Source organism: Epinephelus fuscoguttatus, linkage group LG1 (genome assembly GCF_011397635.1).
Source record: "Epinephelus fuscoguttatus linkage group LG1, E.fuscoguttatus.final_Chr_v1".
Taxonomy (NCBI): Eukaryota; Metazoa; Chordata; class Actinopteri; order Perciformes; family Serranidae; genus Epinephelus; species Epinephelus fuscoguttatus.
In genome coordinates, this window is record NC_064752.1 from 555325 (window position 1) to 582512 (window position 27188).

At 42.0% G+C, this 27188-nt stretch overlaps 1 protein-coding gene across 1 annotated transcript in view; it reads right to left on the bottom strand.

The window, feature by feature from the left end:
• si:dkey-49n23.1 (semaphorin-3D) overlaps nucleotides 1-27188 on the bottom strand; it is a 138460-nt gene that overhangs the window by 63273 nt on the left and 47999 nt on the right. The window contains exon 2 of the mRNA XM_049586262.1: nucleotides 14045-14315. Coding sequence (XP_049442219.1) covers nucleotides 14045-14231 — 187 coding nt within the window. The 5' untranslated portion in view covers nucleotides 14232-14315. The remainder of the gene's footprint in view (nucleotides 1-14044; nucleotides 14316-27188) is intronic.

Below are 27188 nucleotides of genomic sequence, written 5' to 3' on the forward strand. Positions count from 1 at the left end.
TTCACGATGGTATGATACACCGCTGTGTGGTGTCAGTGAATGCTGGATAACAACTGGAGATGTACCGATACCAATTTTTTCCTTCCAGATACCGATTCCGATCCCTGAACCTTAGGTATCTGCCGATACCGATGACTGATCCGATACCAGCGTGTAAAATAAAAATGGATGGGATATGAATTGTTGTATGTCTCAACTCCTAAAACTCTGTGTAAAATATTAAGAAATAAATACATAATAGTAGAATGAATGCCATAAAACTTTTTTTTATCATTATTATCCAGTGTTGACACAGATCAAGACACAGGTTAAAGTGCAGCCACACAATTTGGTAAAAAAGACATTTTAAAGGCTACAGTAGAATGCTTTTTAAACTCCGCTCTGTTTCCGTTTTGTTTGCCTGTAGCGTGCATATGTGCAATGACGTGAGGCTGTACTCGCCGATACCCGATACTGCATTTTAGGCAGTACTGGAGGCATTTCTGATACTGGTATCGGTACAACTCTAATAACAACGCGTTAATACATATAGGATGGGCAAGAGTGGGGGTCCAACAAACACCGGACTTTCACCTAGGAGTGTGGTGTTTGCTTCCCATGTCAATGTTGAGCCAAACCACAATGTTTTCATAAACCTAAGCACATGCTTTTGTTGCACAAGGAAATAAACGTAACAAGGTGTTTTACTAATGTTTATTTTGATGACTGTATGCGTCTAACAAGCTGACAACTGTACATTTACTGTGAAAACAGAAAGAAGACACAATGCATGCAACAAGTGTGAACTGACACGGCGTCCCGGAACGTCAACAACAGATGCACCCAGGATACTAAGCGCGTCATATGTAGATGTGAAAGTCCACCAACCAAACGGCAAAATCTAATGAGTTGAGAGTGAGAACGTGTTGGACATGCAGCAAAGGGTAACTGGCCGAAATTGAACCCAGGCCACACACTCCTCCTAGTGAACTATGATGCCCCAACATTTGCATATTCATTCATTCATTTATTTTCTGTGACCACGTATCCTGTTAGGGGTCACATGGTGGCCGGAGCCTATCCCAGCTGGCATTGGGCGAGAGGTGCGGTACACCCTGGACAGGACGCCAGATTATCACAGGGCTAATTTTAATTTGCTGATCTTAAAACTCTAAAAAACATTTCTGTCAGGTTTGTTCATGAGTGTCTCAAGACAGATTCTGCAAACTCTCTAACAGCACTGTGAACTCACAGAGTTACTGAATCTACCAACCAAAGGAATACAGGAGTTTCCTCTGTGTGGAAGAATAGTTGTGACAGTGCAATATGAGTCACACACACACACACACACACACACACACACACTGTTCTGCTTGACTTCTTTTAACACCTCCCTCTGTTGCGCTCCAGGTGTTTACCAAACACTCTGTAACACTTAAGCCTCCTTAAGAGCAAGTAATGGATGAGTGAGTGTGTATGTGTGTGTGTGTGTGTCTTTAATCACAAGTGTAGAAACTGAAATGAGCAGCTTCCAGTTCCTCTCTGAACCTCCTGAGCCGCTGACGAGCATCAGCAAAGAAAATAAACTAAGAATTCCGACCCCAAAAACTGAAGCTGCCAGTATCAGTGTGTAAAAACCTCCCTTCAGGTAATCACGGGGAAGTGTGTGTGTGTGTGTGTGTGTGTGTGTGTGCGCGTGCGTGTGTGTGTGCAATGTTAGCCAGCTATCAGTACACGAAGCTCATCTAGCTACAAGCTACTATCTGCTGTTATCTGCAACCACGTCTCTTATCTGGTAACAAGTTAAAGATCGAGGGCGGCTGTCGGCTCCTGACTGTGCGACGTTAACCAGTGCCTGTGTGTGTGTGTGTGTGTGTGTGTGTGTGTGTGTGTGTGTGCGCGTGCGCACATCCCCCTCACTCTCTCTTTCCATCTGGTTTGCAACATAAGCAGAGTAAACCAAATACATGACAGCAGTAACCAAACTGAACTGTAACTGTACTAATGAGTAAATACCAAACTGTGATAGTCCAGTAATGACAGTATTAAAACAAATTAAGATTATAAATTTAAACAATGTATTCCCATAGAACAGTTCGTCTGATATCTAACAAAAAATGCATGCACAACAGTTGGTATGATTTCCTACACCTACTGTAAAGTTACGGCGTTTGGGTTCAGGCAAGAAAAGTTACTGTGGTTAATTTTAGGAATGAAACATGGCGAGAATGTACGTTAAAATGATTCACTCAAAGTTCACACGAATCCGAACACGCGTCTCCGGTGAAAGTTTTTTTGGGTTGTAGAAATGAATTAAACTGAAATTAAATTAAATAAATAATAAATTTAAATCCATCTTCACCTGAATTTTTATATATTTTCTCTATTTACACACACACACACACACACACACACACACACACAGTCTAACCTTAAGAATCCACAGTTTTAATTAACAGCAGTCCACCCTCTCTGACCTTCCTCCGCCGTTCTGTTTCGTCTCAGGTGGTTGACAGGTTCATTAACCTCAGGAAACCCCTCCATGTGTCATCTCTCCCTCCCTCCCTCCCTCCCTCCCTCCTTCCCTCTCTTCTAGCTCTTCTTTTCTTCCCGTCTTTCATTTTGACTCCATTGTGTCAGCTTTGGTTTTTTCTCCTCCCTTCTTTCCTCTCTCTTCTAGTATTTTTTTTTTTTTACCAGCTCTCTCTCCTCTTCTCCTAAATCTACCGACTATAATCACAGCGGGGTCAAAGGTCAAGGTTCACTGCATGACACCACAAGGTACGGGCTACACCTCCCAGGAGGCTGCACTGAACGAACACACACGGAGGTCACATTACAGTAAGTATGTGAGCATAACCTTTCTCCATTTCTCTCTCTCTCTCACACACACACACACACACACACACACGTTGGTGTTTTGTAGATGTTGTCATTCAGAATGAACTGAATCAGTTTGGACAGATTCCCCGCAGCAACGCGAGGTTCTTCTATGAGTTTATCTAATTATGAAAAAAAATAAAACAAATGTCGTGACACACTTTTGCCTGAACCGCATGTTGCGTGCTGCAGATGTGTACATATGTGTGTGTGTGTGTGTGAGTGTGTGTGTTTATGCAGCTGTCAAAATGATAATTGGATATTTGTACGTACGCAGAGTGCAAAAGTATGCCAGCTCATGTTTTTATATCTGTCTGAGTGACCAGCTATCAAAATAATGTGTGTGTGAGATAGCACACAGTCGACTCCGCACTGTCACAGCTATCACTTTGCGTGCTTTTTATGTGTGTGTGTGTGTGTTACAAATTTCCCATCCCACAGTCCCACATGAGGTCAGCGTGTTTTTATTGGATTTATTCCACGAGTGTCAAAAACCAACAGCAGGAAGAACTCCTGTCAAAGAGGGTAAATCTACTCTAAACCAACTCTGAAATAATAAACCAGTTACCCAAACACATGCTGACACACTTATGCATAAACATTTGACTTTCCGAAATATAGTCAAAACACGCAACGCAGTCACGTTCATGCCGGAGTTGCTCTGCATGAGAAAAATCCCTGTCAAGTCTTGATGTCTGAATTTGAAATACTGCTTGGCGTTGGTTTTAACTCGCCGTGAGCCCCAAACGGGTGGAGACACACAGCACACAAGATTTCACAACAAATGCAAAGTACTTGAATATCACAAATGTATTTAGTTGATTCATATGCAGCAGCAGGACATCATGCTTTAGGAGGAATAACAATGTTTTCCAAGCACACCTGCTGCTTTGGTTCATGTACGTGGAGCAATGCAACATGCAGAAGAGCTGGGTGAGGCAGAACAGTGACTGGGTGCGGAGAAAACAACTTGGAGTTTAATGCTCCTAAGACAGTGGAGATGATGATGAAGAATGATGATGAATTTCCCAGTCAACACAGCCCCACCCGCCCCAGCACCATGGGTAATTCCTTGGTCAACACTGTGGAGTCCCTCCACTTCCTTGGCTTCTTCATCACTCAAGTGGGAGCTGAACATCATCTCCCTCATCAAAAAGTCTCAGCAGAGGGTGGACTTCCTGCAGCAGCTGAGGAGGTTCACCCTGCCAAAGACAACGACGGTGCACTTCTACACCACCATCACTGAGTCCATCCTCACCTCCTCCATCAACACCTGGTACACTGCTCCCACTGCCAAGGACGGGAGCAGACTGCAGCACATCGTACACTCTGCTGAGAAGGTGACTGGTCGAAATCTGCTATCCCTCCAGGACCCTGAGCAGGCAGGAATAATTGTGGCTGACCCCTTCACCCCAGACACAAACTCTTCAAATCACTTTCCTCCAGCAGGAAGCTGCAGTCCATCAGAACTAAAACCTCACGCCACAACAACAGTTTCTTCCCGACTGCAGTGGACCTGATCAACAAGGCCCGGGTACCTCACTGACATGAGCTCTTTTTACCAACACACTCTCACTGTGACCTCGTCACATGTCCACGTTTGGTCATGGACTTTCCACGTCCACATATGACGTCCAAGGTACCCTGGGTGTGTTGGTTGTTGACGTTCTGGGACGCCGTGTCAACTTCAGCCTGTTACATGCATTGTCTGTTTTCAAAATACACTTCTGTTTTCACAGGAAATGTACAGTTTGCATACAGTCTCTTTCAAAATAAAAGCACTACGTCGGTACAACACCACAAATTGACTTTTTTTTTGTCTTCAGCAATAAACGCACATGGTTACGTTTTGCCAACACACACAACGTATTACGCCAACATGAAAGGACGGCTTTTGTCATTGGTGACACTGACCAAGCACTGGTTTTCCGTAATCTACCTTCAGCCAACATTTTTAATTCAGAACATCTTCCACATTCTAACAACCAGACGCATCCAAAGCAGGTGAAAAAATACTGTGCCTCAAAAACACTCTCAAGCTCTACCAGCTGGACATTTCCTAAAGAGCGGCTGGCATTTTCAGCTGGGAAAGAAACACACGGGTCTTTGGAAACACGGGTGTAAACAATGCAGGTTTCAACTTTTAAGATATATAAGCTTTGCATTTAACTCCACAGGGCACCATTAACAGTGTTGACTAACTCCACAGGTCGTTAAATGAACAACAAACATACAGAAAAACACAAAATAATAAAGCCACTGCTCAGTGCGCTTCATTCTCAAAACCTCGAAACCTATGTAACTCTCTTAACTCAATACCCCGGGGGTTAAAGTCTGCAGTTTGAGTACTGCTTTTAAGTGTCTAATGTCAGTCTGAAAAAAACAAAAACTAAAATGGAGAACCACATTTCTGTGCATTATTAAAAGAGAGGTAAACATGTGGAAGTGCACATTAAGAAAATTAAAGTAGACATTTGTATAAACTATCATGACATTTCCTTATTTGATGTGGCTGCTTTACAACTTGACTAAATGAATAAGACTATAGGCAGAGAATCTGTCGTCATCACTCTGAAGTTTTATTGTGAAATACATTTTAGTTCCTGCAATGCTGTTAGGGCCTCAAATCTGCATTAAATCTCCACACGCGTACTGTAGGTGAACCTGCGTGTGTTTAACTGTGTGATCACATGTATGATTTTGGTGTGTGAGGTTGAGAGGAAGTGAAAGTATTTATGCATCTGTATGTGTGTAAATGTGAAGGCCAGAACTTGTGTCTGAGCTGATGGATGTTTGGCGGTGTGTGTTTTTCAGAGGTCAGATGATAATATGAAGCAGACTGGAGATTTCACAAAACACACACGCAAACAACTTACAGGTCAAAATCTTTCTTTACTGTGTGTTCCTCCAGCTCGCCTCTGTGTCTCTGTTTTTGTCTGTTAACTTTTGGTACAATGATGTGTGCACACATACACACTCATACACACACTCAAACACACTCACACACTCACACACTCCTGGTCAGGTTAAAGGCTAACAGAATGTGTCTCCCTGCAGGATGAGGGCTGGTCTCTCTGGATTCCTGCACAGGTCAGACACTGGGTCAGCTGTGACGCACACACACTCTCCCTCTGTGTGGGTGTGTGTGTGTGGGTGTGTGTGTGTGTGTGATTGCCCCTGAAGCTTCTGTCTGAGTATCTGCCTTATAAAATTTTAATAGTCTCTCTAATGTAGATCCTGCAGCTACAAACACAGCAAGAGAATCACATCTTACTTCATTAACTGGAGTTCATGGCTTCATTTTACTGCCATGATAAACCACTGTGCTGCTACTGTGGAACACCACACAAACACACACACACACACACACACACATTTCTCTCGCCATGTAATCCCTGACACATCAGCGGTATGACATCATGAGATCTGCATGAGACAGACTATCTGGGGAAAACTGCAAAAAGGAGGCCACCTGCTCTCCAGGGAAAACAATCACAGGAAAGTAAACATAAATCAGTGTATCTGAAGGGTGAAGAAGGAAACCAAACTTCTTTGAGGTTCATCACACAAACATGTGCTGCATAACATTCTTTCACTTCCTCATAACTTTACATAAATTCCCAGATATGGACTGTAGGCTCCAAGAATGAACTGGCATCTGAAGATGACAGTGAGAGTAACCTGATACATGAAACATCTGGGGTTTTCCATTTGATGTGAAGCGTTACACAGCGTCATTTTAGTCATTTTTGAACAGTCTGTACTCATTTTATACACAGTTCTGTGTAGTTTTACCTGTTGGAGGGCTGCAGAGTTGCATGTGAAGAAAATAAATAGGTATATAAACCATCCACATAAAAATAGGAATGAGCAGCGAGGGTAGGTGCAGCCTCTGTATTCAGTGTGGCAGCCTCAGTTGATTATAATGGACATGCTCTGCTATGAGGATGCTGCAGCAGGCACAAATATCGCACCCAGTCTGTGCTCCATGTATTTTAGGCATTTGTCCAGTATTCACAGTCTTTTATGTCGGGTTCAGACTAAAGGTCAGCTGGCCCGGCCCTCGGGCAGGCCTCGGGCTCTAAAGTTACCAACAGCTCAGAGTACGGGCCGGGCCTATGACGTCATTTTTGGCTACGAGAAATCACGATATGTATCTCTCTCCTCGACTATCAAGCAGCTCCTGCAGCTCTGTGTAGGCTGACGGGATTGACTGCAGTGTGAGGAAGACCGCGCTGAATCGGGTTTCTGCCATTAGATTGAGAGAGCTGACACGCCAGGTCGGGTGCTTGCTTTACATATTTCACTACAGCCTTGGCTGCCAGCAGGGTTTCCTTTAATTCTGGGACCAAATCAGCAAGTTGTGTCGAGAGCATGCCGAAGGACGGTGTTTTTTTATGGGGTTTTTTCTGGGCGAGTTTGTTTTGTGGGACAAATTGTTGACACTTTACTCTTGGAATAATTGTTTTTCCAGTGTTGTTGGAATATAACCAATAGGCTAAGGTAAGCAGCTTTTTTTTTCGGTCACAGAGCTGTTAAGAAATTATTCTCCTCTCTGTAATTTCTTTTTCTGCTTGTTTAGACATCTGAGTGATTCTGGATATTAATTAGGGCTCCAAATGATTCCCGAGCGCGGCCCTCTGGGGATGGGTCAAATGCGGAGAACAAATTTCACACCCTCAGGAGTGAGACAATCAGTGGGACTTTAACTTCGCCTCTACTCAGGCCGGGCCAAGGGCTTAACACCACAGGCCTACTAGGGCCTCGGGCCAAGTTTTAGGCCCGAATCTGACCATTAGTTCAGACTACACAATATCAGCCTGATCAAAGCCCAACTCCGCTGTCCTACTGTACTGGCTCGGATCGTGAATGACAATGAGTGTTGTGCACAATAATCCATTGCTTTATCTCGTGTAGCGTGTCATAGTAGATGACAACCAATGCCACGTCTGAGATGCCTCAAGATGTCCCAACAGAAAGTCTGGTATGTTTGACTTTGTTTGGTCTTACATGAATTCTCCTGTCACAGCCGTCACTTTGACCAATAGGAACACAGAGTGATCTGCTGCCGTGGAAACTGTGTGGTAACAACAGCCCAGCCTTTATGATATTTCATCTGGGAACAACCACATAGAGTAAGAACAGAAAAATACTGGTGTGAAGTAGCAGAGGCACTTTAGCAAACCAATGACTACTGCCATTAGCATCAAGCTACCTAAGAATAGTAATTCGTCATAATGTAGAATTCTTCAAATGTAGCTCCTGACATCTGGTGTCACTTTTTATGTCATGACAATAACAGTGATAGGGTTAACAGTTTCCGAGGGTAAGAGATGCACCCGAAGGCTTAGAATTATTCTGTCACACTGATTCTGAGGTAAAGTATGAACTTAAATACTAAAGATCTCAATATTTTCAGTTACTGTGTCTTGAAAAACTTCTACTAAAATGTACTCTGAAATTTTCTGAGGAACATTCGGACGTAAAATGACGCCCTCTCTCCTCTCCTTGAATGTAAATGACATTTAACTTTCAGAACTTTCTGGACACTCAACAAACTCCTTTTTCCACCCATTGTATCACTAACATTCATTCAGTGTCTTAAAATGAATTTGACTTCCATAATCCTGTCACGTCATTAGGGATTATTCCTAAACCCCTCCCCTCTCACTTGGACACAAAACCTGAATTGTAAAGAACAACACAGTCCCTGCTTCAGTTCACTTCCATTCATCCGTCCACTCATTCATTCATTTGTTCAGCAGACTGTTCACTGCACAAACATCTCACTAACCGCCGCACAATGAAACCAGCCTCCCTGAACTAATTGCTGCTGGATAGGAAACAGTTGTTGGCTTTACTGGTGTTGCTGGTTGCCAAGTGGGAAGCAAGTATTCAGGAAATAAGTGACTGGAAGAGGACAGATGACTTCACTGGTCACTGAAGTGTGTGTGCAGTGCTCTGCTCTCATGGTGAAGAGACCCTTTTATTTTAATTTAGGTGAAACATGTTTGTTCCTTTTTATTTGGATGAGAATTCAGAAACTTGCTTTTTATGTAATTTGATTTAGCTTTGGCAGCAGTGGTCCAATTTTTCTTTGTTTGAAGTTTTTTTTCCTGCCAGTCCGAAATCATTAAAGACTACAGTTTACAGTACAACTGTCCCACTGCATTACAGTATTTGGACATCCCAGATCCTTACAAAGTGTGACTTTGCTCGGCACTGATTCCAGCACCCTACCTGCATGAACTGGTCATTATGTGACAACATTGTTGAACCAAAAGTAAAAGGAATTGCACTTCTTACAACTAATCATTATAAATAAAATGTATTGTTAGTGTTTTATCCTGCTTTACCACAAGTCTCCACTACCAGCACCACTCAGCCACAGCATTAAACTTCTTCTGCTGAACTATTTCATACTGTGATAGTAAGATTATATCATCTGCATATAGACACACTGGCACACTGTGAGGACAGAAACAGAGGTCGGGACACCTGCTGCAGCATGCGAGCACGCCGTCTGTGGTCATTTCGACTTGACCAGCGGACCGCACTACAAGCTGACTGGCTGTTGAAACAGATGATGTGCTTTATGCTCTAAAACCAGCTGCTGGAGATTTAACCAGCTGAGTAGCAGGTGACACCATCAGCCAGCTTGAGTTGAGCTCAGACCAGTCAGTTCACGCCACTGCAACTTGTCTCTGTAACGTGCCAAAATGGTTTTGTTTAATCGCAAATCGTTGGTCTGACCTGGGTGTTACAGATATGTGAACACAACGCTGAAGACGTCAAGAGTCTGGGATGGTTTAAAATTTACAAAGATGACCCCTGAAACGTTGAGTGCCATATATGCAGAGGAAACTGATGTATTACCGGTGTAAACCAAAGAAATAATGATCATCCCCCCGTCACCTCAGCACCCCATCATCACTGACAATCAAACAGTTGAAACAGTGGACAGTTTTAAATACCTGGGCGTAACTCTGGACAATAAACTCAATTTTGATCAGCACACCAGAGACATACAAAAAAGGAGCCAACAAAGACTGTCAGCTATCCGAAAACTCAAAGGACTCTATGTCGCCCCACATCCACTGCCACTTCTGTACCAAAGCATCATTCAACCAATCCCTCTGTACTGTTCCACATGTTTCTTCACCATGCTTTCTGTCACCAATCGGGCCAAACTGATACGCATCGCACACATCGCTTCCAAAATCATTGGTCTTCCCACACCCAACCTCACAGAGTTAAATAACAGGTCCATTACACGCTTTGCAAACTCAATAGAACGAGACACCACACAGCCACTCAACCAATACCTCATCCCATTACCCTCAGGGCGCAGGTACCGAACACTTAAATTTAGGAAAGCTCAACTCGGGAAGAGCCTGATCCCAGCAGCCATAGCTGTGCTGAAAGTGTCCACCTCTGTAAATGAACATGTGATGTTTTGTGATGTCTGTGATATGTCTGTGCCTGTGATATTTCTGATCGATCTCTGTAAATGTACAGTTAGTGGAAACGAATTTCCCTCTGGGACGAATAAAGTAAGTCAAAGTCTAAGGATTACAAATCTATGACAAGCCTGGCAAATCACCTGGAAACTGTAAGTAACATATTAACCGCCACTTCTCAATGATGCTTCTGTCCCCTAAAAGTGGTGTTCAGGACAGCCATAATATACACTGACAACAAATAATCTACTTTAACACCCAGTTTACAAGGTTTAATGTCAATCCTTCCATTACCTGTACCAACTTATTCTATTCAGGGTCATGGGGGGCTGGAGCCTATCCCAGCTGACCAGGTCACCAGACTATCACAGGGCTGAAGATTTAATTTGGCGAATTAAGTCATTAACATAAATAGAAAGTAGTGTATGTAAAAGCCCACCTTTCTAAACTTGTCTCATTATCTGAGCAACAGGAGGTCAGTGTAAAATTCTCCATCAACTCCCAAAGTACTCTCCCATAATGACACATACAGCCACTGTGGCCACTGTATTTCTTCTTTTTAAAGTTACACAGTCTCACTTTGAGACTAGTTTGTATTCGTCTGATACATTTGGGATCTCTAAAATAGAGTGAGCGTGTATAAAACAATTCTTACACTGTTCATCTAATGTGTGCTAACTAGTGATGGGCGCTGGATGAAACATGGACGAACATTCAGTTCAACTCGCTAACTGGTGAACAGAGAATGGTCGTTTGTGAAGTATAAGACAGTGAGCTGAGAGCTGGGTCAAGATACTGTTTGCAGACTGAAATCACTCACTCGGTAAGTCCCTGCACGTTTGCTCACATCTGACTGAGTGCTCAACTGAACTGAGAAATGAATGGATCGTTTCAGGAAGTGATTCAGTTCCTTTTAATCAACCAAAACATATGTTCTTTTGAGTGAATCATCATCACTAGTGTAAACAGGCTCAACTCGAAGACAATAACAGCACTTCAACCTCGTAGTCTTTGTTAATCTCATATCCACAGTGTGTTATTCTTTAACTGTAAGACGCAGGAACCAAAAGCGCTCCTGCAGCTGTTGCTTTTCATCCAGGAAGCCGAGTATGACCTAAAATAACCTTCAGTCTTGACATCCATCATGACACTTCACCACAGGTAGTTTAAATTGGTTTTCTTTTTTTATCTAATTGGCTGTTTGAAACATTTATGGGCACCATGACGCTCATCAACACAGCATTACCGCCCATGTTGTTAATCTGTTAATCTCTCTTTATTTTGTACTGCTGCTGCCATGAAGTGTTTTACTGCAGAAAAGAGCATCTGCTGCTGACGTTAGCCGAGACCTCAGAGCACAATGCTTTCTAAAACTCTGGAAAATCAAACGAGAAAAAGACATTTTACTGTGTGTTTGAGGAGATTTCTATGGTTACAACATTCACTAGACTGCTTTGAACACTGTGTCAAGGAGACATTACTTCATTGATCTTTATGGTAATGTTATAAAGTTCTCTCCATCTCCAAAAGCAAGACGTCCACTGAGAAAATGACTTTACCCCTGAAATCCTTTGACTGGATACAGACTTTCCTCAAATCAGACAGCAAGGAAACGATCAAACACTTCATTTTCATCGGCAACTTAATCAAGTTTGGACTGAGCTTTTATTGCAGTGTTACAAGTTGGGATGTTAACTGATAGGCACTGAACCAAGAAGTAAGGAAAGGAAGTAAAAGTATGAACGCTGCTTGTTCTCATGTGAAAACAGTCAAAAGAAATGACACATGGTAGACAGACGGACAAGTTCTGTCTCTGCTGCTGTTTCTCAGTTTCTCCCACCACTGTAAAAAAAAAATAAATCTGCCACGAATGAAAGCAAAAACTGTCAAAGCTGAGCCCAAACAGCCAGCAAAGCTCCATAATTTAATGACCAAAATTGATCTTAAAAACACCCATTCATTCCCGAATCCTTATGTGTTTACACAAAAGCTCAGAGGAACGCTATGACGAATGACATGATTAATGTTTCTGTTTCAACGGGGCGCAAAACATATAAATTAGGCATAAAGTGTTTGAACGGGCAATAAAAGTACATTAACTGTGGACAGAGAATTTTTACTCGATCTGTCATTTGCCTGATTAGTGGCAACGATGTGGAGTAAGAATGCTGTAAAGCCCGAACAAGCTCTGAGACACCGAGGATTCAAACTGAGCAACTGAGTCAACACTTTGTTTTTACTGATTAATATTTTTTCAGCTGTGTTGTCTGTGATCATTAAAACACTGCTGTATCAAAAACTTGTGCCATTCAAATTCAAAGTTTCAAATTCATTCAAACTTTAAAATGAATGCATTACTATTATCACATCAGATCACATTTAAAGTATAAATAACTTAGGTCCCAATACCAAACCTTGTGGAACACCACAGGTTACTCTTCTAAGATGTGATGCAGTGTTATTCATTTTTACAAACTGTAATCTATTACTCACATAACTTCTTAAAAAGTGCAGTTTCTCTAACTGCTACCTGAGGCTGGCTCCAATAGCGAGTCAATCCCCATAGCCCCTGATATTAAAATGCAGAAATAAACATGTTTACAGCCTGGTACAAAAAACAGTTTTGGTCTCTATAGCTAACCTCAACATTCATGAAAACTGTACAGGGGCTGCATTTTTACATAATCAAACATTACTAAAGCTTAAAATTACGCATAATTACGGGCATGGCCGCTCTGAGTGACACCTCCGTTCTGTCACTACCACGGCGACAATGTTGGTTTGGTAACGTAAACGTGACATGACGGCAAATTCCAAGAGTCTAGGTGTTGACGAAGCTGTCGCTAGTTCAGTGTGTTTTCAGTTCATGAAATTGTTGACATTTTTGTCTCCTAAAAAAAGTCTTGTTTAGTGTGTTTAAATAAAAGACCCTCTTATGAGTCAGATGTTCAGTTTTTCCTTCCCCTCCATTTTGATTTGGTGTTTTTAAGCCTGTTTTCCTTGACCAAAAATTTGATTTGCATTAGCATAATCACAGTTGTAAACACACTGTGTTAACCAAGCTAGATGCTGGAGTTAGGGTTATCTTGACCCCCTCGTCCAAATATGGTCACTTCTTGCTCCAACAGCAACGGTCCAAATGCTTAAGTTGAAGCTTCAGGTGGGTCCACAAACCAAGGACCAAACCAAAGGACAAAAGTGCTCGCAAACATGGATGTAAAAACTGTTCTAAAGAGTGTTTCTTTAATGAGGGAGGAAATGCATTCAGCACATTGTCAGACCTCAAAGATTCACATGATGCATTTTGGTAACAAAGTATTTGATTTCTTTGTTTACAAGAAAACTCCACGGAGCACCTTTAGGTAACTGTAGTCTGTGACCTCAACTGAAGGAGTAAATCGACAGCTTTCCTCTGAAGCTCTCTCTTAACCATCACAGTCAGACATAATTTCCACATTACTGCGTCAAGCCCTCTGAAACAACAGCCAACCTCAAAATCCTCCTGCACTTACTGTATAAACAAGACTGGTGGTGTCTGAACCATCACAGCAGCAGGTTTGTATAGTTTCAATGTGAGTCAAGAGCTTAAATTAACCCTCAAAGTAAAAGAATGACTTGACATTAGTAATGTGGAGTCCTGCATGTCTGAGGGTAGATTTGTTTTGTTGCCATGTTTATGGGAACGTATTTAGAGCAGTATGTTTTTCCCTTGATGTGTTTCCTACCTGAGTGGGAGAGCTGCAGCCGTGGCCCGGTTTGCCTCCAGGCTGTGGCCCCTGGAGCAGCGCTGGAGTCTGCAGGCTGCAGCCACAGCAGAGGAAGAAGACACAGCATCAGGATCTGAAGAGACTTCACCCCTCCGGCTCTGAGTCCTCCTGCAGCCTGCAGGACTGCAGCAGCGATTGCTGTCATCTCTGACTGATCTTCACTGATGTGGAGAGAAAGATGGAAGGAGGTCGGACCAGCTGGTCACATCACACTCTGCGCTGCAGCCGGCTGGAGGGGGAATAAAAAAGAGGGAGAAGGAAAGAACTGGTTAGATGCTACATTAAATGTGTTTTATCACACATTGAATTAACTACTGAATTAACTCATCACAGCAGCATGGCTCTGTGGATGGAGCATCAGTCTGTGGGCTGGTCAGTCAGCTACTTCGGTCCAGATTTAAATATCTCAACAACTATTGGATGCATTGCCATGAAGTTCTGTGCAGACAGTCATGGTTCCTGGATGGTTTACCCAAACTGACTTTCCTCTAATGCCACAATAAGGTTGAAATTTTTGACTCAAAGCGAAATAGCTGATATTCCTCGAGCTTGAACTATTAGTTAAAACTAGTAGAAGTAGAACTGTTGGCCAAGTGCGTAGTTTGACCATCCACATGGCACTAAATCAAAAATTACACAAGTAAATCATCCTGTGGAGATATGTGACATGCTGTATTGGGACAAACTAAATCTTCTAGCGTGCTATATAGTATGTTAGTGTGGGCATTGGAAGGCACAGAGTGTTTTTACAGTGCTCTTGTCACAGAGGGGCTTCTAACTACAGTGGCCGATGTGAAAATGCAAATGTTCCTATGTGGAGCCAGTGTTTGGTTTGTCTGTTCTGGGCTACTGTAGAAACATGGTGGCGCAACACAGTGATCTCCATCAACGAGGACTCGCTCCCTTTGTAGATTACACACTAAAGAAAACATACTTAATATATTATGTCCCTTTTCTGCCAATATATCCCTCTAAATCCTACACAGTGGACCTTTAAAGATAAGTTATTACTAGAACTTAAGATGTTTACATTTATATTGGAGGAGACAAGACTCCAACCAAAGAGGCGTACCAACCTCTTCATCTGAAAAAAAAAAACCACTGACTGGAGGTCTTTTTAGCACAATATCCAGGGGACCTATTAATACAACATTTCTAAAAGCAAGCACACACAGAGGGACAGAGTAAATGAGATGAACAGAGCCCAGAGCTCCAGTTAGACCATAAACAATGTGACAGATTCTCAAAGAGCGTGCTGTAAGACGACCTCAGCATTTGCTTTCTGTTCACAGAGAGTGAAAACCAAGAACATTACTGTCAGATTAAGTTTGGTTTTGTGGTAATCACACTGAACAAAACACACAAGAGCTTTTAATTTTCCAAAACAAGGCGATGAATCCGATACTCAGATAATTTAATTCAAACTCCAGCTGGGACTAGTGTATGTTTTAGGAGATCAACAATCTAAATTTCAAGTCTAATCGAATCACTGCACATTTACAAAAACAAACCAATGAACATAGTTTAGCTTTTCTGACTTATTCCCTTATTCCCTCTGCACTTTAGAGGTGTCGTCAGCGAGCTCGCGGACACCTGAATAAATCACAGCAGACAGGAACTATATGTGCAGTTAGGACTGGGTGTGTTAATGTGGGAACAGTTCATGAAGGAAACAAGTCAATTTATCACTTTGTACTGTTTACTATTGTGGTAGCTGGCCAGTGGAAGGAGTTTAGTTTGAGAACAGCAAGGAGAGAGTATCTGCTGAGAGAGGAAAGACAGTCCGCTTATTAGCCAGCTGAACTCACTGCAGCTACTACAGAAAGAAGACACAGCACAACCATGGATAGATAATGAGACAAAGGCCACAGATATGTGGAAGGCTCCCACCCGTACTGAAGAATTTCAGTTGAAAAGATGTTGTTTTGAAGTTGTCATTTGTCATTTTGCTTCTTATTGTCGTGGGTTTGAATCCCTTTGTAGTAGTTTTGTGTCTCTTTAAAATAATTTTGCATCTCTTTGTGGGTGTTATCAGTCTCTCTGTAGTAGTTTTATGTCTCTTTAATGTTGTTTTGCATCTCTATGTGGTCATTTTGTGTCTCTTTGTTGTGGTTTTCCACCTCTTTGATGTATTTTTGCATCTCCTTAAAGGGATAGTGCACCCAAAAATGAAAATTCAGCCATTATCTACTCACCCTCATGCTGAGGAACACTCTGGTTAAGTTTTAGAGTCCTCACATTCCTTGCGGAGATCGGCGGGGGGAGCGGCTAGCACGCCTAATGGCTGACGGCGCCCCAGACTAACATCCAAGAACACAAAATTGAAACCACAAAATATCTCCAACATGCTCATCCGTAGTGATTCAAGTGTCCTGAAGCCCCGACGTAAAAAGTTGTTTCGAAAAACTGAGCGCTTGCGCGAGACCAGCGAAAGCATGAGCTTTGCTCACCCGTGTTTACATCACGTGACACGTGCACCGCAGGGGGAGACAGCAGTAACCACAGAGCTAAAAGATAATGTGCACTACGGTCTTTTAGCAAAGGACAGCCCAACATGTCTGAAGACTTTGAAACTGAGGAGGAACAGCATTTCTTTGTGGAGCCGTATTTGTTTGAGCCCGAGTATACGCACGGAACTCAGGCTACTGGACGAAGCAGCCGCCGCAGCTCATGAGCCTAACCCTCAGCCAGCCGCAGAATACCGGAGTCGAGCACTGGAAACCTGGTGGTGTAGTTGTTTCAAATGCAAAGCAATGCCAACGGATGAGGAAAGTCTTTGCTGCTCAGACTGGGAATTGGCGATGCCTGCACTTGAGAATCTGGACATCAGTACTGACGAGACTGCTGCTCTTCAGAGACCGTGCATCACTGATCACCCTGAGCGCGCACACATGAGCACAGAGAAGCAGTCAGAGCTACAGGCTACAGTGAGGCTAAAAACAGAGTTCATATGATGTTTTTCGAAACAACTTTTTATGTCGGGGCTGCAGCACACTTGGATCACTACGGATGAGCAGTATGGAGATACTTTGTGGATTCAATTTTGTGTACTTGGACGTTAGTTTGGGGCGCCGTGTGCCATAAGGTGTGCTAGCCCCGATCTCCGCAAGGGATGTGAGGACTCTAAAACTTCACCAGAGCCTCATATGGGTGAGTAGATAATGGCTGAATTTTCATTTTTGAGTGCACTATCCCTTTAAAGTAGTTTTGTGGCACTTTAATCTTTGCGGTCATTTTGTATCTCTGTAGTAGTTTTGTGTTTCTTTGTTGTTGTCTTGCATCTCTTTGTGGGTGTTCTGTGTCTCCTTTTTATGGATCTGCATCTCTCTGTGGTCATATTGTGTCTCTGCAGTAGTTTTGTGTCTCTTTTTTTGTGGTTTTCCACCTCTTTGAGGTATTTTTGCACCTCCTTAAAGTAGTTATGTGTCTCTTTAATGTTGTCTTGCATCTCTTTGTAGTAGTTTTGTGTTTCTTTGTTGTTATCTTGCATCTCTTTGTGGGTGTTTTGTGTCTCTTTTTTATGGATTTGCATCTCTTTGCAGTAGTTTTGCATCTCTTTTTTGTTGTCGTTTTGCGTTCCTTTGGGGGGTTTTTGCATCTCTGTAGTTTTTTTGAGTGTGGTCCAGGGGTGGGGGAAATTATCATTTCTTGGATGCATAACGATGCCGATGTAGACAATTTGGAATCAATTCACATAAATCAATAATTAATTATCTAAATATTTGTTAAAAACATGATGTTGACAGCGCAAAAGAGGTAAAGTCATCTTTACAAAAGGCTGCTGCACACGTTTTCATCTAACTTGACTAAATAATTGCATTGGCAAGGCAAACATATAATATATTATAAAAACTCACTCTGCCCCTGATTTTGTCATTCTCATACAAGCAGGAAACTGTACGACATAAATATCCCACGATGGGTTACCATGGGCAACCTCAGTTAGGTACAATCTGACTGCCTCCCCTAGTGTCTTTGTGGTTGTCCTGTGTCTCTCTGTACTTGTTTTGTATCTCTGTCTGTGTGTTTGTATCTGTTTGTTGTTGTGTGATTTACTTTCCAACAAGAAATGTTAACAGTCGTTTCAAACAGACGCTCTGATCCCATGGGTCTCATGACCTCGCTGGGCCTCTGGGCCCGTGTCCAGTAGATCTGTTCGGTAATCCCTCCGTGAGGACAACACAACATTTGGAAGTGATGAAAAGTCTCTGAAGTGCAGAGCTACTTCCCTCCACTGTAACTGTAGCCTAAGCATGAAATTATTTCAGGTGGTCGGGTAACTTGCCAAGGTTGCGAGCATGGTTCCAGCAGAAATTGCCCATGTTATCATATGATAATTCATCATGATCTCTCATAGCGGCTGGCTGCCTTGCATCTTGTCAGCAGGTTTTAAAGAGCTCAACAGGATCCAAAGACGCCTGCTGAGAGAGGAGAGACAGTCAGAGAGGTTTCACGTCGCTGCTGCTCCACTGAATGACGCCAAAATGTGCAGGAAATCTCAATTTATATCACCTCAGGCAAGATTACTGTTTAAACTTGTTTACTGTTTTCAGTACACTATGAAGGGAACTCTCTCATTGCACCGATAAGCTGACATTTTCTTTTCAAACACAGCAGAGTCTCTGTGTCTCATTTCTATAGCGTAAACTTCAAAAGGCTTCAAAATGTTCTGTTGTCATCGTGGAAAAATGATGATGAGTTTCAGAGCCTTAATGCTACTAACAGAGTGCAAAACAACTGTGGATGACTCATAACTTAATCACAGCCTTTAATATCCTGTACCTTTTATCCACTAAATAGTAGCCTTGGGATAAACCCTTTCAAATTAAAAGCATTCCCCTGTAATTCCCCAAAATGACACTTGATCCTCTCTAATGCTCTTTATTACTTTCATAAACTGTCTTGTTTGAGATTTTAATTGTAGTTTTCTCTGTGACACATCCTCTGGGAGCTGATTGTGAACAAATTAAATCATTTCAGTTGTGTATGTGACAGTTTTTGATTTGTGTACTTTCCAAGGGACAAAATTAAAGGGCGCATTTAAAGAAAGAGGCAGAAAAATAAGAGAGGGGAGTAAATTAAGAAGAAAAATAAATTGAAAATTTACTGGTGTGTTTGTGCGGTGACAAGTTAATAACTTTGAATAAACAGTATTACAATCGAAACAACAGTAAACCTGTCACTTCAGGTTTAAGTGACGAAGTGAAAGAGACAGAGAGAAATTAGTTTCTTCTTTTTGTGTTGAAACAATTAAGATGTAATCAACGATATTTTTTGTAGCTGTAGATAGATGTTGTGTAGTGTAACGTAAGTTTGACAACATCACGTTTCACATCATCGTTCAGTTGTGTTTAACACTTGACTGGAGGAAACGACCTCCTCAGACCTGTCACCACGGAGACAGACAAGGAACATACTGTCTCTTCCTTTCTGCTCATCTGACATAAAAACTGTGTGTGTGTGTGTGTGTGTGTGTGTGTGTTTTGTCCAAAGGAAACTTGGGTGTTGACACAAGTTTTTAAATAAATCCCTGAAGGAAACCCATCGTTCGTTTCCTCTGTCTGTCGGTTTGATTTAAACACAAAGACACACTCTGCTGAACATTTTTCACAAAAACACTTATGTTAATACACACACACACACACACGCGCAAACCTGAGATACACAAACACATCCGAGGCATCCTCACACACGTGCACACACACTCTCACAACAATACACTGTGGCAAAGGCAACCGGATGAGGACATCATGTCAACTTTTGGAGACTATAAACAGTTTGTTTATGTGTGTTTACGTTGTTTTGTTTTCGGTCAGATTCAGGTCGACTGCAGGTCACAGAGGAGGGTGATGCTTTACTTTCTGGTTATTACCGTTAAATGAGTAAAATAGATTCAGCATCGTTGTACAGTTCTAGTTTTAACTACAGATGTATTCAACTGCTTCATCCATGTCAGAAATTGTTTTAGTGTTTTAAAGTTTACAAATAGACGAAGGAAACGTGGCTCGTGCTGCAGTGGAGGTCGCTAAAGTTTGACTTGTTATGATAAGTCTTTAAAGGGATAGTTCAGATCTTACTAGTGTATTACATACAGAGAATGTCAGTCAGCAAGCCTCCAGTTTGGACAAGCAGGCACGAGTACTGCCACAGAAGCTAAGCAATGTACTGCTGTGGACGGGGTCAACAGCAAAGTTAGAAAAAAATCAGTATCAGTTTAAGTGTATGCTGTATTTAGAATATTTTTACTGCTTTACCTTACTGTCAAGCAGTGATTTGTGACAGTAGACATAATCTGTTCTATGACTCTTTTCAAAGCCAGACTCCATTGAGAAAACCAGTGATTTAACATTGCTGAACACAAGAGCTGCTGGTCGACTGCTGCTTCGATCAGTTAGGTTGTTTGTTATTGTGTGTCTTCCGCATTTAAAAGAATCAGTTCATTTTCACCACAGTCACACAATAACACAAACAAAGTAACTCATCAAAGCAGCAGCAGACCAGCAGCTCCTTTGTTCGGCAAGCTAAAATGACTGTTTTTGTCAATGGAGTCTGGTGGCCCTGACGAGAGCAGAGATGGGGAACTGGAGCTGTTAAAGGCTTCCCTGTCAGAGAGGGTTGTCTGGCAGCAAGGTTAAGTGGTAAAAATATTTTAAATATAGTGTACATTTAAACTGACACTGGCTAAAATACATTTTGATGCTGACCTCATCCACAGTAGTACATTACTTAGCTTCTGGGTCAGTACTCCAGCCTGCTTCTCCAAACTAATGGCACACTGACGTTAAAGTTTGCTGAATGAAGGTGTGTGTGGAAGACACTGTAAGGTCAACAGTCCGACTTGTTATTAGCCACTGATGTGATACAACTGGAACATAATAATTCCACAGTATGTGTTTCTAGACGCTTGGTGGCATTAGCTCTTTTACTTAGCTTGGTTGCTAACAGGACAATAAATTCATGCAGATGTATTTGCACCGACGCAGGAGGTTAAATACATGTGGATGGTGCAACATAGCTAATAAACCATGCTAGTTTCTTCCATTTTTGACTCTCTAGCTCTTTGTTTCATCAAATGTTGGGATTATCAGCATGCAAATTGAGTCTCAAAGTTCATCAGCTGCCCAGATTTATGAGCCTGTGAGCGAATCTAATACAGTAAATGCAGCAAATCCAGTGACTGAACTCCTGCTGTTCTACATGTTGCTATGACTGGGCATTTTGCGTTGTTATTTTTCACAGCGTGACAATTTCAAATTATGTCATCCACCATTTTACTCATGAAATAAATCCTGAACTGCCCACATCAAGAGAGGAGGGGCTGGTCAGAAGACGCCTACCAGCCAGAATGGCTCCTGCTCTCAGCATCAGCCTCGCAGGAGGACACTGTGTCCCACGTTGATAGAGTTTAGTCTCATGGAGTGACTCAAGCCTTTTGTAACAGTAGTACCGTACAAATGTTTTGACACCTTTTTTTGTCATTACTCTGAGTCACTTCTGGAATCTACTCAAACTATTGTGAAGCCAGCGTACTACTGCTGGCATCTGTCTCAGAGGAAAGCCAGAAATTTGTTCAAGTTCATTTTGAGGAGGAGAGCAGGAAACACCCCTGCCAAAGGTGGAATGACTCACATCGCCAATGTGACCTTTGTTTCACCTTCAACACACTGAACTGTATCTGTTCCTCTGCAAAACCAACAATTATTCTACAACTTTTACAGCTGCAGAGTCCGTAAGCATTCATGTTTGTGCATTGTTCGTCTGAAAGCCTCTAGAGTCGAACTTTCCCACAAATACACTGACACAACATTAAAAATAAAAATGATCAAATGGTAAAAATGACAAATCATTTGATCCTCAAGCCAAAAAAACCTAATGCCCACCAAGTGACAAACCCCTGACAACATTCTGAGATATCCTGATAAAGTGTAGCACACATGCACACAGAGGTGGATGACATTGTTGAGGAAAAAGTTCCCATGGTTATCAGCTCGACCCATCTTTATTTCCTCTTCCTGTTGCTCCATGGGGGCTGGGGACAAACAATGAGTAAACAAAACAAGCCGTGCCACGTCCAGGTTTTCAGCCATGTCTGGACTTCCATCATTAAACACGTTTAAATGTCGTGAGGAATGGCATTTTTATTTTTCCTGTGTTGCTTCTAATGTAAATGGCGAGATAAACTGTGAGAGGACGCAGATTAAGATTAGAGGATGGAAGAGACTAGAAATAAAGACATAAAACAATCAGATAAGAAACACACAGAGAAGGAGATACTGTATCACATCGACCCTCTAACCTACATTCTTGAACACAACACTCCAGAAATAGACTGTTTCTGCTCTGAAATGTCAACTCTTTGTGTGGAGCTTCCGACGTTAGTTGATGGGAAAGTTTGTTTAAATAAGGACTGAATAAAAAGTCTAAAATGGACTTCCTAAATATGGAAAATATTGTGCTCCCGAATGTTTCAAGCTTCAAAAGAAAACTAGAATTACCGCCTTGTGGTTGTATGCCTCCACAAAAACCACAGTTTCATGGTAGACACCCAAGATTAGTGTCACCAGCTCAGCATCTGACCAAATATCAGAACATTATGATGTCACACTGAAGTTGACCTTTGACTTTTTGGATAAAAAACCGCCTTCACTTCATCATTTTATCCTATCAGACATTTGAGAGAAATTTTGTCGTAATTAGCATTAGGGCTCTTGAGTTCTGGCCAAAAACATGTTTTGTGCAGTCACAGTAACCTTGACCTTTGACCACCAAAGTTCTAATCAGTTCATTCGTACGTCCAAGTGGAGGTTTGTGCCAAATTTGAAGAAATTCCTTCAAGATGTTCTTGAGATGATGCCTTGAAAAGAATGTGAATGACAATGTCACAGTGACCTTGACCTTTGACCACCAATTTCTAATCAGTTCATTCTTGAGTCCAAGTGAGTGCCAAATTTAAGGAAATCATCTCAAGGCCCTCTTGAGACATCGGTATCATGAGAATGAGACAGATACAAGGTCACAGTGACCTTGACCTTTGACCACCAAAGTTCTAATCAGTCCAAGTGGAGGTTTGTGCCAAATTTGAAGAAATTCCTTCAAGATGTTCTTGAGATGATGCCTTGAAAAGAATGTGAATGACGAGGTCACAGTGACCTTGACCTTTGACCACCAAACTCTAATTGGGTGCTGCTGGGTGTCCCAACAAACTCACACCGACACCGAAATGGCTCGACTCTGCCATTACACCAGTCGATGAGAAGCTGAATGTAACACTTGGCAGTTGATAATTTTAGACCCTGACTGGTATCCTAATTTTTCAGAAAATGCCCAGCCCTGATTCTAATCAGTTCATCCTTCACTCAAAGTGGACGTTTGTGCCAAATTTGAAAAAATTCCCTCAAGCTGTTCTTGAGATACTGCGTTCACAAGAATGAGACAGATGAGGTCACAGTGACCTTGACCTTTGACCACCAAAATCTCATCTGTTCTTTGCTGAGGACATTTGTGACATTTGCGCCAGCACTGAGGCATGAAAAAACAGCTCTGTTGCATGTTGGAGGAAGATGCTGTGAAAGTTGCTGCTGCCGAACAGTGTTTAATCAGGAGCAACCTGACGCCCCTGTTACAACCCCGCTGTATACACTCTTGACCTGCCTTGTAAAATCAGAGCCTCTGAATACTTCAAATGTTTTCTCTGACCTCCATCTCCCCGGAGAACAAAACGGAGCGTTTCTTGCTCCTGCTGGAGGGATTAAGTAGTTTTATTGTGTTTACAGGAGGACGAGGTGAAAATGTGGCCGGGCGCTCAAGGGGAAGCTGAAAAATCTCATTTTAACTGCCCGTCTGATTTATCAGTGGAGAGCGGACCTGATTCCATTACTCCCAGCGATTCTTCTTCTCATTTAATCTCTTTAATTTATAACTTCATGTTTCAGTATTTCCTCATCTTCCTCGAGCCTCCTCCTCCTCACTGCTCTTTATTTCCCTTCTTTAATCCTCCTTATTTAATCCTTTCATCCCTCTGTCTCTGCTCTTACTACCTGCTCCTCCTTTCCTTATCCTCCTCCACCCTCCTCGAGGCTTCCTCTCCTCTTTTCTCCTCCTCTCCCCACTCTGATATTTCTCAGTGTCCACTGGCCAGAGGAGGTGACAGCTTTACAACCTCTCTCTGCCAACCCTCTAATCCCCAACATGATTTAATAACTCCCCTCCCTCCATCCATCCCTCCCCACTGATCCCTCCTGTTGTCTTATTACTTTAACATTAATTCCAGTTAATATCTCTCTGGTTTCTTAATCTACCATAGGTTTCTCTGTCTTTCATGTATCGCCATCTTTTATCCGTCAAAATCCCAAATCTAATTGACCTCATCCTGTTCTCCCTCCTTTATTAAATGGCCGCACTCTTCTTCTGCTGCCACATGTCCCAACCCCGTCTTTTCCTGCTGATGCAAATGGAACATTTAAAACCAAATGAAAGTGTCAAACCCATGTTAACACTTTCATCTCTATTCCTTTTACATGCACCAAAGTTTAACGAGTATTTGTCACTTTGCATTTCTCTGGTAGCTAAATGCAACATCCAGATAAACACTTAGCACCTTATTACTGGTGTGTTTCAGTGCAATGTGTCCTAATACAAGGTTTTGTATGATATCCTTTAAATTAGTGCACCGTGGATCATGTTACATACTTGATGTAAAGTTACGTATTTAATGTTAAGTTATAGAAAGAAAAATATATATATTGACGACGCATCTTAAAATGACTCAGAGTTCACATGGCTCTGAACACCTGTCTCTGGGGAAAGTCCAGTGTTGTCTAACCCATCCACAACCACAATCTGCCTCCTTCAAGGACTGCTTCCTTCTGTACTGTCGTCAGCGCGCTGTTCAGGTGATCACAGCCTTCCCAAATACGTGGGTTACGCACAGATTACTGGCTCATGATAATGTGGAATATGTACAAATTTTGGTGCGATACTTTTCGTAGAAAATGTCTCCTTGCTAGCGGTATGACTGTCGGTGCTATATCTCATGATAACATGGAATGTGTACAAATATGTACAAGTTTGCACATACTGTATTATGTGGTGGTGGCATGGTTAGGTTCAGGCACTGAAACTACTTAGTCAGGTTTAGAAACTGGGTCTTAAACATGGGGTCCGCAACTCCAAGGAGGTCCTCAGAGTTCAAAAGTAAAATATGTCTGAAAACCCTCTACTGTCAGAAAAAAAAAAACAGAAATATGTCTTGCCTCCCAGGACGTCAGCTGTTTCACATAAATACAAAACAACATTTAACAAAACAATAAAATCACACAACAAACGCTACAGATCACAAGCGAGATTACGAAACACATGCCTCCAGCGCAGAATGCTGTGTTAAGTAGGGCTGTAGTCAACCAGAGAAAATCTTGGTCGACTAAAGTCGCACATAATCTTCAACTAATCGATTAGTCGTGGGGAAAAAAATCTGCACGTTATTTTTACGTATGCGGTGGTGTGTCTGTGTCACTCTGCAGTTACACCTCCAAAACACTAGTTGGCGGTGGAGGACTGTGTTAAGTGCTGTAGAGTTTAGTTCAAATCAAACTTTATATATAAAGTTGATTCAAAACACACATTAAACACACATTAAACATGGCTTAATAGAGACAATCTCAAACACAAGTACACAAACTGGCTTCACTGTAACTCGCAGCATTCACAGACACCCACAAATACAACATGCTAATATTATTAGCACAAGCCTATGGCGTTTTACATTGTATAAATTAGGCTAGCAGCTAGCGACCTTTTCCTCTTCTCATATAAAACCAGGGATAAAAAACAGCAACATGTAACAAAGGTAATGGCACATAATTTGGCTCCATTACAACTCACAACATTCACTGACAAAACAACTGTCTTATACTAAACACGATTTCCAAACAAATACAACATGCTAACGTTATTAGCACCAGCCTATGGCATTTTACATGGTATAAATTAGCCTAGCGACGAGTGGAGATTTCCTCTGCTCATATGAAGCCAGGATAAATCCTTCAAGGATAAATCACACACAAGACTTAAAATGCTATTTTAGTGGAGGCTTTATTGTCTTCACAATTTATTGTTTCTTATCTGTGAAATACAAGTAAATACAAGCTTCATTTCCACTGAGGGAAATGGTGTCAGCTTACAGAGACAGACAGGAGGTCTGCGTCACCGCGACGCTGAGCGTGAGGGTGGGCGAGTTCAACTTTCTGTCAACAAAGGGGAGTGTTTTGAAAACACCCCCATTTTCACAGGTAACTTAATCTGTCATTCAACTAATGAGAATTTGGTCGGACGAGAGCATAGCGACCGAATAATCGACTAGTCGACCAGGAGACTACAGCCCTAGTGTTAAGAGGTCATCGTGGTCAGTTCGCATATTTCTCCAAGACCAGGCTGGTCTGTCTGTCCGTCTGTCCACCACTTTGGAACAGACTAAAACATCTCAACAGCGACTGGATGCGTGATAATGGCTCCCAGACGATGAATCCTAATGACGGATCCCCTGACTACCATAAGGTGCACATTAGTGGTTTACAATGAAATGTCTCAGCAACTATGGGATGGATTGCCACATGCGCATGCCCCCCTCAAGATGAAATATATTTGGTGATCCCTTTATGTCTGAAGTACTTTGCTTTATGACTTAACATCTGCAAAACTGATGACATCCCCGTCAGCCTCAGCCAGCAATATGAAACACACTCAGGTACTCATATGAACAGGAAATAATTAATCTGGTGAGATGTTTTAGCTCTTTGAATGTCTTTGAGTTTAAATTCTTAAGCATTAAGTTACCTATAACTTTTGCTAAAAAATAAGCATAAAGAGATTTGATGTGTGGCTCTGATTCAATAAAATGCTTTCAAACTGCAACCAGAATGGAACTACAGTCATTTAGCATGCTGCTAACTTTATGCTAACATGCTGCTGGTGAACACTTTATGTGTTAGACTTTGACAGGGAGTTTGCATCAGCGCCCAGGGAACAGGTGCACAGCTCGGGGCTGAGATCCAGCTGGCACTCTGGTACCTGACTGTCCAGCTGGAAAACACCATCACCACAGATC